A 17,540-nucleotide genomic window follows, 5' to 3' on the forward strand; every position below is an offset into this window, starting at 1 on the left:
CTGGCTGGAATTCGTCATCACTAGAGCACCGGAGCAGGTTGTTAGGGAAAAGGTCCTCCTCTCTGAGGCTCTAATGTTCTTTGAAAAGAGTATTTCGGTGCCTGTGTCAGACACGGGGCTGGTTCTGGAAATAGCCCTATTCTACCACCACGAAAAAGGTTTCAGTGGCCTCTGTCTCCTCCCAGAGTATTCTGGGATTTGTGAAACAAGGTTATCATTTTCAAATGCTTACTGTAAGACAGGGTCCTGTCATGTCTTTAAGGAAGTCATAGAACATACGTGTATGTCCTCAGCCCTAATCTTTCTCAAATGAAAAGCGAGAAACACAGCCAATTCTCGGAGGAAAGCCATTACAGCCACTTGATGATTCTCATGGTTCTTTAGGACTCGCTTAGCTTTATACCTAAGGTATAGCAACATTAATATTACAGATTCTGTAAAACCCTTCTGTAACTCATGCATTTAATTCAACATTTGCTGTGTTGAAACTATGGTGCCAGCCACTGTGGGGACACCTACCTTTTTGAACACCTTAGTTTAAGAGCCACAGGTCTTCAGAGGCCACCTGTAGTAAGTGTTTTTCCACTTATAGGTTATTCTACTAAGCTTGGCATTTCCCGGTACAGAAAAATTCACTGCCATCCTGAAAACTGCTTCCAGATCCTTTTTTAAAAATGTGAAGCTAGGACTTCCGTGGTGGCGCAGTGGTTAAGAATCTGCCTGCCAATGCAGGGGATGGGTTCAAGCCCTGGTCTGGGAAGATCCCACATGCCACAGAGCAACTAAGACCGTGTGCCACAGCTACTGAACCTGCGCTCTAGAACCCACGAGCCACAACTACTGAGCCTACGTGCCACAGCTACTGAAGCCCCTGCGCCTAGAGCCCATGCTCCACAACAAGAGAAGCCACTGCAGTGAGAAGCCCGTGCACCACAACGAAGAGTAGCCCCCGCTCACAGCAACTAGAGAAAGCCCACGCACAGCAACAAAGACCCAACGCAGCCAAAAATAAATAAATGAACTAAATAAATTAAAAAAAAAAAGTGAAGCCATAATCCACTACTAACATTTGCTAACTGGAGAACTTTGTGGGTATAGTAGCTATCTGCATAATTTACATTCAGAAAAATAAAAGCTCGGGAGACCTAAGGGTCACTTTACAGAACCTTGGCTTGACAACACCGGAAGTCTTCAGGAGTCCAACTCTAAACCCGTGACTCAGAAGGGGCTTCCGTCATCTTTTCAGGTCTCCCTTAATGTAGCCCAGAGCCTGGCACAGTGCTCAGCACGTATAAGGTACCTAAAAAAGGGTCTGTTTATAGGAAGGAGGGGGAAGAAAACAGGAAGGAAGACAGACCGGGAAAGAACCACAAGCTCTGGGACAGCTCACCCCCGCTCACCTCAGGAAGAAGCAAAGTGCAGCGGCTGGCCTGAAGACACTCTGTGCCGTCAGCACGCACCTTGGGGTCTCTCACCTTTTTACTTCTGTTGGTACAGGAAAAAGCAAGCTTGGAAACCAGTGCTGGCAGCTGCATTCAACTGCAAGAACATAGCAAGTTCTGCCTGTCTTTTGATGATATGAAATAGATGGACTCATGATCTCTTGACCCATGGGGTTCTGTGAATAACTTTTCCCCCAGTGATTCTTGCTTAGTGTTGAGATCCATTCTAGTTTGAGCAGGTTTATTTACTGCAGAGAACTGTGCTTGAAGTTAAGACTGATTTTTCTCTGAATTGTTTTTTATTTTTAAAAAGTTCCATGTATACCTAATTCTTGGGCTATTTAAAAAACTCAAATTTAAAAATTGGAATGAAATGAAATTCTTTAGAAAAAAGTACTAAACTTTTGATATTTGGTACTTCTTGTGAGTCTGTTACTTAAAGGAGAAAATTTTTTATTCTAATTTAAACTATTTATATGAACAATCAGTCTTAGTAGTTCTAGAATGATTCTCCGTATTGATATAAACAGTCTACTTAGCACAGTGCATCTTTACTTTGACTACATGGCTTTAGAGTAGGATTATCAGCCTGTGCCCGCGCGCACGCACGCACGCACGCACGCACACACACACACACACACACACGCTCCCCCTCGTGTATATACCCTTCAGCCAGTTAGCATCAGTGGAAAAGGGGTAAAAGCTAATCTCAGTCCATTCTTTATCATTAATTAACAAGAGTAATTCTTTCATCTATGAAACTTCGTCCATTTTCTAAAGCAGCTTTACAATGTTCTTATCAGATACCCAGAGGAAACGGACATTACTTGATTTCACTTCCTGTAGAGACCAAAAGGAAACCATGTTATTTCTGCTGCTGAAGATGACGACAGCAACAACGCAGAACATAATGACTTCGTCTAATTTAAGCAGTATCACCGGTTTTTCTTCCTATTTTTGGATGTCAGTATTATGAAGGAGATTCAAATATAGCTGGTCCCACTGGCCAGACTTTCAGTTAAGACACTGTGTGGTTTGTGGACCCTTCCTAGGAGAAGAAAGACTTTTCCCTTCTTCCTTATACTACAGTTAAGTAAATCAAAGGCTGCAGAAGCAGCTATTCAGCAACTGAAGAATTGGTACCAAAGGCAAGAATAACACAAACTGATGAAAGACATTGTACTGCCGGTGCTGGTGCAGAGAATGAAGTAGCCATGGAGACCCGGCCGCGGCAGCAGAAATGTCTAATCCTTAGATGGGCGCCAGAGGGAGCTCTGAGACAGAGCTCATAAAAAGCTGAGAAGATTCCCAGTTGGCATGGTAACACACAGCCTCCTCAGATGCTTTGAAGGCTGGCAGAGGGTTGAGAGCATCCTTAACCAATAAAATTCTGGCAGAGGTAGGGCTTAATAAATCAAACAGGACCTGGAAGGGTATTTTGTAGTGGAAAAGGGAAAAAAGCCTGGAAAATGTCCAAGGTACTCAACACCTTTCCATCAATGCCCTGGGAGGAGGGCAAGGTGGGCTGACATGAATGCTAACGGATGCTGTGAAGTGCTTCACACTGAAAAAGAGTTTTCCCACACAGTCCCTTGTATGAGACTCAAGAACAATCCTGATGGAGGTGATTCTACCACACCATTCTATACACAGGGAAGAGGATTCAGAGAAGGTAAAGGGTTTGTCCAAGTCATAAGGCCAGTGAGTGGCAAAATCAAGATTTGTACCCAGTAGTTCTGACCCTGAAGCCAAAATTCTGGGCATGATACCACACTACCCTGAATCCTGTCGTTTCAGTCGAAAGACAAAGACGGCTCCCCCATACTCTGATCTTCCCGAAATGAATGGGGGAGGCCAAGTAGGAGAGGTGCACTACACATGCCACCTCAAATGACAAGGGGATGCTGTGGTTCGCAAAGCAGACAAGTCCTCGGTTGGATCTCTGTCTTGGAGCGCATGGGCACTCAGATTGGTGAGTGTGAGAACACAAACTACTTAAAGCCTCACAGCCTACAAACCCCCGTCCACTTACCCTATAGTTATGAAGTCTCCTTTGCTGACCGTGTTGGGTTCCATGCAGATGTTCATAAAGTCTTCTTTGCTCTAAAAAGGTTAGAAAACGAAAATTAATGCTCTAAATTTTGGCTCATGCAGCCTGTTGCCCATAAACCTTAGAGGGTCGCGGTTGGAGCTGCGTATCACGGAGGGGACTTTACTTTCAATGACTTTATCCTGAATATTATCCTCAGTCCTCTATTTTTACATTAAGACCTTTATTGAAGTGGTATTTACATACCATAAAATCCATCTCTATTGCTTGCTTGTTTTTTTACTACATACATAAGCTAGGGAAACACTCAGGCTTGGAGGGTTGTCAGGTTCTGTCACTCACTAATAATCGTAGCTGTTACAGTCTCTAGGGTCCCCTCCCTGGCAGGCCAAGCTTTCAGCCCCTCTCTCCCAGCAAGTCTCCACCCTCACTGTACGTCGTCATCATGCCGCACTGGCTGGATCAGCTTCTTGATGTGGAGAGCCCCCAAGTATCTGTGTTTTTTTTAAATGCTCTACATGCAAACTTGGTATGTGACCAGAGTTGAAGAGCAGCAATCCTTTTATGCCATGACAATGTTTTTAAAACTCTACATTCCCAACCACAGAATGTTCTGGAAGAATTGAGCTACAAGGAAGTGGCTATAAAAACAGACTTGGTTCCTGTGCCACTCCCCACCCTCCCCCCGTCTCCCCACAATTTACCACCAGTTGGTGGCTAGCAGTACAAACCTGGCCCTCTGTAAATCAATCCCAGCACTTCTGTGTCTGCTTCAAATAGAGGTTTGTTTATTTTTGGACAGCTTCAAAATCTGTAGCCCCAGGATCACCCCCAGGATCACCCCCAGGCCTCTGAGAGCTGACAGCCTGTGCCTGAGATTAAAGGGCACTATCAAAGCACAACTTCACATCTCAACTAGGAATTACAAAACATAGAGGAATGACTCTGCTCCAGGGTCACCTTTTGTTAAATGACTTATTGTCACCTATGTACCATGAACTCTTCTAAGTGCTAGGGTTGTGTCAATGAATGAAAAAAACAATTTCTGCCTACAAAGAACTTACATTCTACCAGAGAGTGTGGAAGGGATAAACAAAACACAACCATGATAAAATAATAAACTTCATGTATATTAGAAGTATGTTAGAGTATATCCGTATAAAAATAGTAAATTGTGGACTGTGTATGTATATTAGCATAAACGGCAAATTATAGAGTATATTAGAAGTATTACAGTATATTATAAAAATGAGATAAAAGGTGGTATTGGTGGCATTTTCAGTATATGTGCTACCAAAGCGAGCACGATTGGTGGCGTTTTTAAAGAGGGGTCCAGGTAGGCCTCACTGGCAAGGTAACCTCTGAGCAGACACCTGAAGGAGGTGAGGGCATTGTGGAAATCCAGGGCAAACTCTAGCAAACGTCACCTGGAGGGCCTGTTAAAACACAGGTCAGAGCTTATGGTTCAGTAGATCTAGAGCGAGTCCCAAGAATCTTCATTTCTAACAAGGTCCCAAGCGATGCTACTGCTGCAGACCCAAGGCCCACACTTTGAGAACCACCCGGCTAGGGATGCGCAGGCCCCACAAAGGGCACTGCCAGGGCAGGGGCCTTAGGTGGGAGCGGGCCTGACGTGGGAAAGAACAGCGAGGAGGCCAGTATGGCTGGAGCAGAGTGAGAAAATGGGATGAGAGGAGATGGAATCAGAGGGTTCAGGCACTGCAGCAGTAGGGCCTTGTGCACCCCTACGAGGAAGTTGGCCGTTAGGCTGAGTGAAGTGCGGAGCCACTGGAAGGTTCTAAGCAGAGAAACATGATTTGGCTTTTTTTAAATTAGGGTCTCTCTGGCTACTGTGTTTAAAGGAGAAGAAAAGGGGCAAGGGCGGGGAGACCCCTTAGGAACATATTGTAATAATCGGGCTGAAAGACGATGGTGGCTTGGATCAGCTGGCAGCAGACACTGAGATGCGCTGGCAGTATTTAGAAGGTGAAGCCGCCAGGACTTCCTCTGAGATCTGATGCCACGAGAAAGAGGAGCCAGATGTTTGGCCTGAAGAATGAAAAGGGTGGAATTACAATCGACTGCGCTGCAGGAAGACGGAGGAGAAGGCAGGTTTCGGGGGTGGAAGGGAAGACCAGTAGCTCAGTTTTGGACATGCCAAGACTGAAATGTATCTTAGACATGGAAGGGGCTAAGTAGATATACATGCAAGTCAAGGATTTGACTTTTGTTGAGAGCGCAAGTGCGAAAATCAATGTGTTATGCTACAATGACAGGTTCAGCGAGAAAAAGCCTTATCTCAGTAGTGGCTGGAAAGGTACTTGATAAAATTAAAGATCCACTCATGATAAAAACTCTGAGCAAACTAGGATAGGAGTGGAAGGGGACTTCCTTAATCTGATAAAGGGTATCTACAAAAAAACCCCATCAAACTCAAGAATGAAGCAGTGAAGCCTTTCTCTCTCAATCAGGAATGAGACAGGGACGCCTGCCATCACTGCTTCTGTTCAACACTGTACTGAGGCCCTAGCCTATGCAATAAGACAAAAGATTAGAAGAAGGTTAAGTATTTGAAAGGAAAAAATCATATCAACTGCACTAATCTATAGAAGATCTAAAGGAATCCATAAACTTAACATAATAATTGTTAGGTTGCTGATGCAGCATCAATATAAAAAATCATTACATGTCCATCAACTAAATCAGATAGTTAAAAAAATAACAATTTAAGAGATACTGTTTACAACAGTATCAAAAATTAAGATAACTAGGAATCTACCCAGCAAGACAAAATCTTATAGAGAAAACTATATAACTTCATTGAAAGACATTAAAAACCTAAATAAATGAAGATACGCCGTATGCATATGATAGAAGAGTCAATATTGTAGAAATGTCGTTTCTCCACAGATTGATCTACAGGTTCAATGTAATGCTGAGCAATATTATAACAGATTTTTATGTGGAACTTAATAAACATTCTAAAGGATTTATAGAAGTCGGAGAGCCAAGAACAGCCAAGAGACTCTTTAAGAAGAAAAACATAGAAGGACTTACTATAAAACTATAATAATTAAGAGAAACATAGTATTAGTACAAATATAGAAAAATAGAGCAAAAGAATAGACTAGAAACATCTCCATGTATACAGATACTTGACGTATGACAGAGGTTTACTGCAGATCAGTGGGGTGTGGGGGGGAAGGACATTTCAATAAATGGTGCTTGGACAACTGGCTTTCTATATAGAAAGAACATAAAACTGGAGCCTTACCTCCATCATTCACAAAACTCAATTATAGGTGGGAGTACCTCTTTTTTAAATAAATATGAAATCATTTGCTGCAAATCACGTTAACCTGGTTTTTCATTTAAAAAGATACAATGAACATCTTCCCATGTCAATAAATAGAGAACATTTTAAATACATGTACCAAAATGTATTTCTCATCAGTGGCCTGATTAGTTTGTTTCACATATTTTGCTATTATAAATACAGTGAACATAGCTCTACAAGAGATCCTAATTTTCAAGCATTCCACACCCCTCAGGCCTCTTTCAGACTCTGAATGGACTTTTTTTTAATGATAAATGAACATTTTGAGCTATTACATGGCAGCTTCACTGTCTTTGAATATTTTATTGCATTTGCTTTTATTTTTACAAAGAGGATAGAAAAAAAAATGAATGTGCTGCTGCTGCTAGTGATAAGCAGCACAGGATCATATATTTTTATAATTGTCACAAAGATAAAAAGCTCTCGGCACTCTGAATGGGGCTAATCTCGAGCCACGATCACATACATACTCACTGAACTCAATCCATTCATTGGTATTCAGTCATCAGAGCGAAGAACAAGGTTAAAGAACATGAACAAAACACTGGAAGTACATATCATCAGAGATTGAGTATAAAGGAAATGTATAATTAGAAATCTTATCTTTCTTTTTAAGATTCCTCTTTTTAACAGAGTATTTTTTTAACCTTAATACATTCACTTTCACCAACATTTTCAGACTCTCTACATTATGTATCATCTGATTATTTCTGAAGGATAAATTTCTAGAAATATGCTTAATAGGGCCAAGGGTATGCTTACATTTCAGATGCTTAATATATACTGCCAAAATGCCTTGGAGAAAAAGTGTTCCGATTTCTCTTTCCCTCAGGAAAACCTGACAGCCCGTTTCCCTGTCCACACCAACAGTGAACACTAGCAGGCTTTTTAATCTATGGCAATTCAATATTTAATATTTTAATTTGTATTTCTTTGATACTGAGCACTTTTTCTGTTTCTTTACCTATGAACTTCAGATAGAAGTTATATCTACCTGATAGTGTAGTTATGAGGATTACATGAGCTGACACTGTGTAAAATTCTTAGGACAGTGCTTATCATGTAGTAAATATAAGCGATTGTTTTCATGTTTATTTATTTCCTTTGTGAATTTCTAATTATGCCGCCTGCCTGTTGTTTATATTAGTCCTTTGCCCACTTCTTATTGATTATCCTAACAGTTAAGTATAAAGGAAAGCTATTAACTCCTGGTATATCACATCCTAATATTTTTCCCAATTTGTCATTAAAACAATTTTTTTTAAAGGTTGATAAATTTTAAAGGAAATCTAAAAATGAGTGTCATTAAAATTTTTGTTTATAGTTTCTTTTTTATTAGAAGTAAATGCATCAATATGATTTTTGGTTAGATGCCAGTCTTGGAAAGGCCTTGTCCTCCCAAGTTTATATTGATATCACTTAAGATTTCACTCTAGGGTTTTGTTTTGTTTTTTAATGCGGTATGCGGGCCTCTCACTGTTGTGGCCTCTCCTGTTGCGGAGCACAGGCTCCAGACGCACAGGCTCAGCGGCCATGGCTCACGGGCCCAGCCGCTCCGTGGCACGTGGGATCTTCCCGGACCGGGGCACGAACCCATGTCCCCTGCATCGGCAGGCGGGCTCTCAAACACTGCGCCACCAGGGAAGACCTCTAGTGTTTAATAGTTTTATTTTCTTACATTTAACCTTTTAATCCAACCAGAATCAATTCAGAAGGTGAAAAGAGCTATGTGATCCAAATGTTATACAATGGACATGCATTACCTTTATAATTAAAAAGCAATCCAATACTCTGAATATTAATATTGAAATCAAACTTCTCACTACACTTGTCCCCCTCATTCATCTTACTACATTCATATGTTCAACTCCATGTGCCAGTTTTCAGACTGACCAGGTTAGTTGTGAACATACTACTTTGATTCACATAAAAGCTGAACATAATATTAGTCCATGGTTAAGGATAGCTTTCCTACTGGCATTCTCATTAACATAAACTACTAAAGTTTTCTCTAGACCAGGGGTCAGTAAACCCTTACTGTGAATGGCCAGATAGTAAGTGTTTTAGGCTTTGGGGCCATTCAGTCTCTGTCACAACAACTCAGCTCTGCCGCTGCCGCATGAGTGGCCACAGACAACATGGGTATGGATGAATACGGCTATGTTCCAATAAAACTTTACTTGTGGATGTTGAAACTTGAATTTCGTATACTTTTACCTGTCACAAAATATAATCCTTCTTTTGACTTTACTCTAACCATTTAAAAACGTAAAATCAATTCTCAGCTTGCAGTCTATAGTAAAACAGGTGGCAGACCAGTTTGCTAACCTCTGCTTTAGTTCAAAAACTTTTTAGCGTATTATCTGTATCAGTACTATCCAGGAGAGCTTTTTGCACTATGGAAGTGTTTTATATTTGTGCCTTTCAATATGGTCGCTACTAGCTACATATGGTTATTGAGCGCTTGTCATGTGGCACAAGTAATAAGTTTTAAATTTTATTTGTATTAATTTAAATTTAAGCAGCTACCTGTGACTAGTGGCTACCATACTGGTCAGTGCATGTCAACAGATTGGACTCAATATGTAAAATAGAGATGTTTGTGTGTATACATATATACATCTATATAAATGTAGATGTATATATGGTTTTCTCTCCTAGAGGCCTAAATCTACATATTTAATATAGTCACAAAAATAATGGCTATTTACTCAAGTAAAAGTTCCACACAGTTTTATTCCTGTGGCGGATGGGATTAGGCTAACTCATCTCTAAAGGCCTTTTGCCCTCAGTTCTCTCAGGCAGAAGGCTTGGTGACAGATGCTCGATCAGAGCCCCTTAAGCTTTTAGGCACTTCACTCGCTGTTTCTTCTCACTGCTTATTCCTCAAAGGCACCCCACATCCTCCTGCCCTGATCCTTCCCTCTCTATCCCCACAGGGTAAAAATAAAAAAGTTAGTGGAAGAGCATGTAGCCTTTGTCACTTTTTCCCAAATGCTTTTCTACTTAAAAAAAAAAAAAAAAAAAAAGGCACACTTACTGCCAGGTCAAGCTGACTGTTCCGGGTCGTGATGGACAGTTCAAGGGTGGACAGCTGCACTTCTTTCCAGACCTCTGGGCTCACCTCTTGGGGGGCTGTGTGAATGCATTCGATACAGGTCAGTGTCTCCCATGAACATCTCAGCACCACCACCACGGCCAGCTACCAGTGGCTCAGATGGCCTCCCGAGCCCATCTGCTGACCGCCCCCCCCCCACCCTGCTTAGTTTTCTTTATCTCATACTTTTGATACACAGGTTAAAGGGCCAGGCTCAAAATGGAATCTCTATGCCTGAGACATCCCTATAAAAGTAGCCACAATAACATAAAGGTTGGTGACAGAAAGAGGGAGTCACTGAGAGTCACAACTGACACAGGCTGTTCCCATTCATGGGACACTGCTGCTGCCGTTTGGGGCCTGCAGCTGTGCACACAGAGGGCTGAGTTCAGTGATGCTGGAAAGGCTTCCCCTGCTCTAGGAGAGTCAAACACTGAGGTGGGGTCTGCTTCAGGCAGGCCTGAGCTGACCAGGGCTTTCCAATCGTCAGTCCCCACACTGCTCACCGTCCTGCGGCTGTACCCAGTAGGATGCGAGCCTTCGTAATATTCTCCTGTACAAAGAGGGCCGTGGAGGGGTCTCTTCTGCTCCACTGGGAGGTCGCTCCGCAGGTCCCGTGTATGAGAGAGAGGCTTGATGAGTCTGAGGCCACTCCTTTCAACGTAAAGAGACAAAAACCTTTATCGTGCAGCACGATTCCAAACTCTTGGGGTTTCTCTCTACAAAGGATAGTATTCCACCCATATCTGCTTGAAAGCTAACTAGTAATCTCCTCTCATGGGATGAAATTATCTCTAATTTGGAGTGTGGAATCCTCAAGCTTTCTTTTCCTATTGAAGGCCTATAGGAACCCAGTGACTGCGGCCTCCATTGCTCTCCTGACACAGAGCAGAGAGGAGATCAAAGTGGACCAGCAACCAACCACTGCTTACACTTGTCCAAGAAAACCTCAGTATGAACACGCACAGAGTCATCCGATACTTTGACTTAGAGATGGTGACACAAACATGAAATCCAGTTGTATCACATACCTTCTTCGCTTCTGTCATCATATTCCACTCAGAGACCAGGCTGGTTTAGTCCAGCCTCGAAATCCAGCCCAAGGCCTCTCATTCCTGCTTCAAAGGCCATCACTCTCAACTCTAGATTTGTCTTCTTCCTGGCACCGAGTCCAGTGCCATCCTGGGTCCCATCAGTGTCCCCAGGGATGATGAAAACAACACCCTAGCCTCTCAGCCCTTGACGTCACCTCTAACCCACCACAGCCACCGATTTCTATGGCCACGTCCCGGTCCTTAGCGGTACCCGGAGCCACTCCATCTTAGAAATCTGAAGCCCTGATATCCTACCATCTAATCACTGCCCATATCCTTTCGTGCCCAGTGGCTCTTAGGGTGAACTGCTCCCTTGTTCTCCAGTTTCCATGGGGTGAATTACAAAAGAGTAACAGTTCCAACTCCTCTCACTCCACCTCTTACTCCTTCCCAAGTCCAGAAAGACCCAAACCCTTCTCTTCTCACTCTGGAAGTGGCCGTCCTGCGGACTCAGGCGTCCACTGCTTCCTCACGCAGTGAGCTTACTTAGCAGTCTCTGCCCCGAAGGAGATGTTTTAAGTGGATAAATTCAATCTGGAGTGTTAGGAAATCAGATTGTGACCGCGTATCCAAGCTGTGTCCTTCACTCCTGCTGACATTTATAAAGCTGGCATGTTGATTTCCATATGCTTTGTTCCTGCATTTGGTTAGTCAGAGGAGGAAGAGAGGGGTGTGATGTGGGGGCCCGTGGAGACCCTAACCACACCAAGCTCTCAGTCGCACTGAGAATCCCAGCCCCTGACCACGCCATTTGTCCTCAGGCCAACCAGATGAACAGTGGGTTACTTTACAGCACTCTCTTTTCCCATTGCTTTTGGCCCTCGTGTCTTCTTTCTTCCATAATGTTTGCCCTGAAAAGCCCCTATTCTTAATCAATCTGTCACTAGGTGTCTGTACTTCTACATCGTGGCTCAATATTATTAGAAGGGGAAATAAAACACTCCTGCTGAGTACTGACACAGGGAAAACAATCACCCAAACGAGCATATCCACGTCAACAAATTCTTGGTCTAAGGTTGTCTACGCCACTTGATAATCCTTCTAAACCTATTTTCATCTTGCTTCAAAACTCCCCGTACTACCATCACCGTCACCACCACCACCATCACCATCACCACCACCACCACCATCACCACCACCACCATCACCACCACCACCACCACCACCACCACCACCACCATCACCACCATCACCACCACCACCACCACCACCACCACCACCACCACCATCACCACCACCACCACCACCACCACCACCACCACCATCACCACCACCACCACCACCATCACCACCACCACCACCACCACCACCACCACCATCACCACCACCACCACCATCACCACCACCACCACCACCACCATCACCACCACCACCATTACCATCATCACCATCACCACCACCACCACCACCACCACCACCACCACCACCATCACCATCACCACCACCACCATCACCACCACCACCACCACCATCACCACCACCACCACCACCACCACCATCACCATCACCACCACCACCATCACCATCATCACCATCACCACCACCACCACCACCACCACCATCACCATCATCACCATCACCACCACCACCACCTCACTTTCAAAAGATCACTTGCTTCCTGCACTTCAGTGAGAATATCAAGACATCAGTGAGAACCGCCTTACCTCTTTATAAATATGTTTTCATCTGTACCTCTCCTTTATTTCTCTCCTGTCTCAAGGAAAAAGGCGTCCCTCCCCCGTCCAAGGCTAGTCCAGGACTCTGGATCCCACTCCCTTCCATGTGCTCATGGAACTAGCTGAGTCAGTCATGCTTTTTGTGTCCTTTCTCTCTTCTCCTCCCATTCTTTTTCACTTCTGCTTCAGGAAATAAAGACACAGATATCTCTCCAATTAAAAAAAACAGAACACTCCAGTGGCCCCATATTTTTCACTAGCTTTTGTCTTTTTATGTCCTTCTTTTCAGAGTCGAGATCCTTGAGGGAGTGGCTCTACTGCCTCTACTTTTTGCTCCCATTTACCCCTGAACTTTCTTCAGTGCGGCTTCAGCTCTTCCACCCACAGGCTACTGAACCTTCAGAGGGCACTCACTTGCCTGCCTCTATTTAGACTCTGCCGTTGCTTCTTGAAATCTCACTCTCTTCTTGAAATTCTCTCTTCCATCGGCTTCTATGTCGGTACTTCCTCCTGGAGTCTCTCTTGGCGGTTCCCAGGCACCGTCTCTGCCTCTTTAAATGAAGGCTATTCCTGACCATCTATTCTCGACAGTAACTTTATCAAATCCATAGCTCAATGCCACTCATACACTTATGACATTTACATCTATTTCTTTAGCTCAGATCTCTCTGAATTCCAGACCGAAGTCACGACTGTATCGCCACCTGTCTGCACCACAGTATGTTAAACTCAGTGTGTGCCAAACTGAAAATTTCATCTTTCTTCACAAACTTCATTCTACTCTAATATTATCAGCATTAAGGGAAAAATCTAGTTACTAAACTCCAGTCCCTCAAACCAGAAATCTGGGACTACTACAAGCTCCTTCCAACTTTTGAGGGCTGTACCTCTTTAATCCACCCTCTGTGGTCAATATTCACTGTTACCACCTTATCTCCTTTCAACTGGATTACGTTAACAATCTTCTACCTGATGCCTTTGCCTTAAACTACCCGTGTCCAATCTCCTGCCCACACTGTTGCCAAACAAATTTTTCTAGAGGGAAAATCTGCTCTTGCCACTCCCCTGCTTAAGACTCAATAACCCTCTAGTGCTTTAGTGATAAATGTCAGATCCCACATCAAAACCTGCCAAAAGTGGTCCTGACCTGACCCTCAAAGTCCCCTTCCCGCCATGCTACTGCATTGGCCATAATTAAAGACCGTGTTACACCACTGTGACTTCACACATCCTCACCGCTCCACTTGGAATGCCATTTATCTAGTCCTGTATGTATTTCAAAATCTGGCAAAAGTGTCACCTTCCCTGGGCTGACTTTACCAACCTTCAGTCAGGGGTAAAGGCCCCTCCTCTCTGCTTCCATCTTATTCTCTCCATATTTCTCTCTTAGCACTTGCCAAACTGCTGATTTACCTGGACCTCACCCCCAGCACTTGAATACCTGGACCTCACCCCCAGCACTTGAATACCTGGACCTCACCCCCAGCCCTTGAATACCTGGACCTCACCCCCAGCACTTGAATACTTCTTGAGGGCAGGAAACCTGTCTTATTTGACTTTGCATTCCAAATATATAGCAGGGCGTGCCACACAACAGGTATGCAGTAATTGTTTGCTGAAGAAATGATGGAAACAGTTTACATGCTCCCAGATTCTACAACTTAAATATGTAGTTACTCTATTTCTTCCTGAATGCAATCCCTACTCCACCAATGTAATTATCCCCTCAATCAACAGCAGTCATGCATTTTACTCACACAATTTGCCTTAGGTATAGAAAGTCCTTGGTGCCCCTCAAGTTCATTTTAATAATCACGTAGATTGGTCACCCCTAGTACTTTAATGGTTTTGTTATCCATCTGGAATTTATTTAGAAGGTAAAGGGAGCTATGTTTTCCAAACATTTTGCAATGGACATATATTACTTTTGTAATTCGAAAAACACTCGATACTCTGAATGTTAACATTAAAACCAAACTTTTCACTACATTCAAACTTCATCTGCCAATTTTCAGATTGGTCGAATTGCAAATATACTACCTTGATTTGCGTAAAAGCGGAACACAGTATATAGTACACAGATTAAGTGTGACTTTCCTATTAGCATTTTCATTAATATGCATTGTTGAGCTGTTCTCTATGCCAGTATTTTTCACTGTATAGTCTACAGCAGCATGGCCTGATAGAACTTTCTCTGATGATGGCAACTGTCTCTATACCTGTGCTGTCCAATACAGCAACCACTACCCACATCTGGCTAGTTTGAAAAAGCACAGTTGGAAGCACGAAGCATAGTTTGAAACCTCCTATATTATACACAAGCCTGTATGATTAGATACACAACTTCAGTTCATTTCCAGATGCTAATATAGACACACTTGCAAATAGTTAATGAGATACAGGTCATTGTGTTCAAGGTTTGTCTGGTAAGAGTGAGTAAATGAATAGACAAAGGGAAGTAAAATATAAAATGAAATGAAATCTGGGCTTGGTAATGGAGAGGGTAAGTTGGTAGATGAGAGGAATCACAACAGGAATGCTTTCTGCATTTGTATATAAGTAAATATGCCCCATTTCAGTGCTGGAGCACGCTATATACATCTGTAGCAAGAAATTTTTAAGGGTTCCAAATACACACATCACAGAGGAACAACAAAATACCAGAAGTCAAGCTTCTACACTGTAAACTGTATTTACCTTAAGAGTGCTGAAAAAGTGGGCTACTTTGGTCTTCAGAGGCCCAAGATACCAGTACCTGAGAAAGACCAAGATAAAAATGTAATTAGAATATTAAAAGAACTGTCAATGTGCTAGATACCATTCATGACGGATAATGCATTAGAATTACACCTTTACCATGAGTGTCTGCTCTGGAGGCTTGGAGACTGTGGTTTAGTATTTAAAAAAAGTATTGCAGTTAAGTTTTTAATCTGCATTTGAATACCATGTCAAACCGTACATAATTAGTTATACAGCAGCTAGATCCTTGCAATCTACAAGGGATATATAATCAGAGTCTCCTTGAATCTCTAAATTCACAGGTATCACCGTAATATATACTTTCCACCATGGAATACAGTTGAGTATACATTCCAAATGAGTGGAGAGGGATAAAGCCACAATGAGACGCAGTTGCTGGGTGCTGATGTATTACTCATGAGCTAAATGGCTGCATTCTGTACACCGTGTTCTCTCTCACACACAAACATACAATTAAAATCTGTAAATCAGCATAATTTCGCATTACTTATGTTATGCAGCTTGAAAATGGCAAATGTGAAATCTGGGAATGAAGAGGGTCTGCTTCATATTGCTAAATACCTAAAAGCTACTGAAGAGAAAAAGATGCCTAGTTGGAATTAGGAACGTGGCATAAAGTAGATTTCTCTCTTAAAACTCATCTCTGTCACCTACCAACCCATCTTAACTGCTCCCCATTTGTTTTGGATCAATATGTATTTATTTAGCACTTACTATGTATACGGAGGAAACGAAGCAATATAAACAATATAAAATTCTTGCCTTTGAGGGCTCCTAATTTGAGAAAATAAGGCCCCCCAAAGTAATAGAAAACAACAAATAAATAAACATTTACATGACATGGTATAAACTGATCACGATTCATTGGTAAGGAGAGTCAAGAAGGCACAAGAAATCACTAAGGGCCTAAAATCACTGAAGCAGCCACACTTGCATAATGAATGACACAAGAACAAAGTAAGGGCCTGAGACCTAGAAACATGGGTTGGATTTAGATACATAAGAGAGGGAAGGAGATCATTCTAGGCAGAAGGAGTAGTAAAAGTACGGGAAACACTGAGAGTAATAGCCAGGGCAAAAGCTTTATTTAAAGCAAAGATACACAACTCTGTAGTTAGGGGTGCTGACGGATTAAGTTGGGCCTTGAATGCCCAAATAAGGAGTTTAGCTATCCAACGAGCAACGCAGAACCACTCTATTACCCAGGTAAGTACCGCGATGCTATTCATGAGGGCTTGGACCAACTAATTTTTTTGTTTTTGTTCTTTTGTTTCAAAGGTTACTCAATGATTTGCTGCTTTTCCCAGTTAGCCAGACAGAAACACATCCCATCCAAGGCAGTTTATTTCTGCACTGCCTGCAGTTCCCTCCATCTGTATCAATAGCAAGTTCTGACACTGCGCTTGCAGTCTTCCCGAGGCCAGCTAGGAATTGGTTTCTCGCATCCCGATTGTTTCTCTCATGACACACAGAGCGACTCAGTGTGCGGTCCTAGTCCAGGTATAACAACAACCAGAATTTTAAAATTCACTGCTCAGAAATCAAACAGAATGTGGGCCCGCGTGTGATATTCCTAAAGGGCTGACCTATGCTTGTGCTCAATACATTTAGAAAGCAATTTGCTCTCATCAGATTTTCTCAGGGGAAACCAAGCAATTCCTCTTGATAAACTGCTGGCATTTGAGATTACAGATCAGACACAAAGATAACTTGTGGAATCAAGATAACCACAGCATACTTGCAAATAAAAGCTGTGAAATATTAAAGAACACAGTGTGTGATATAACGTAGTGATATCTCTCTTTTGACAGTCCACTGTCAGGAACTTCATTAGCAGGAATAACCAGTGAAACAAAAGAGAGACATTTCTGTAGGCACCTCCCTGGCAGTCCAATGGTTAAAAGACTTCACCTTCCAATGCAGGGGGTGCGGGTTCGATCGCTGGTCGGGGAACTAAGATCCCACAGGCCACACGGCCAAAAAAGACAAAACATAAAACAGGAGCAATATTATAACAAAAATTCAATAAAGTTAAAAATGGTCCACATCAAAAAAACCCCCAAAACTTAGAAATTTCTGTAAAG

General features: G+C 42.7%; 1 protein-coding gene across 8 annotated transcripts in view; it reads right to left on the reverse strand.

Annotated features, from left to right (window-relative positions):
- AGK (acylglycerol kinase) overlaps positions 1-17,540 on the reverse strand; it is a 92,450-nt gene that overhangs the window by 6,555 nt on the left and 68,355 nt on the right. For all 8 annotated transcript variants that reach the window (XR_009565245.1, XM_060305213.1, XM_030854028.2 and 5 more), the window contains 5 exons: positions 15,394-15,451; positions 10,433-10,580; positions 9,870-9,964; positions 3,475-3,545; positions 1,401-1,485 (listed from right to left, as the gene is read on the reverse strand). Coding sequence is in view for 7 of the 8 variants with exons in the window: in XM_060305213.1 (XP_060161196.1) it covers positions 1,401-1,485; positions 3,475-3,545; positions 9,870-9,964; positions 10,433-10,580; positions 15,394-15,451 (457 nt within the window). In the remaining variant the exon portion in view is untranslated. The remainder of the gene's footprint in view (positions 1-1,400; positions 1,486-3,474; positions 3,546-9,869; positions 9,965-10,432; positions 10,581-15,393; positions 15,452-17,540) is intronic.

Source organism: Globicephala melas, chromosome 9, assembly GCF_963455315.2.
Source record: "Globicephala melas chromosome 9, mGloMel1.2, whole genome shotgun sequence".
Taxonomy (NCBI): domain Eukaryota; kingdom Metazoa; phylum Chordata; class Mammalia; order Artiodactyla; family Delphinidae; genus Globicephala; species Globicephala melas.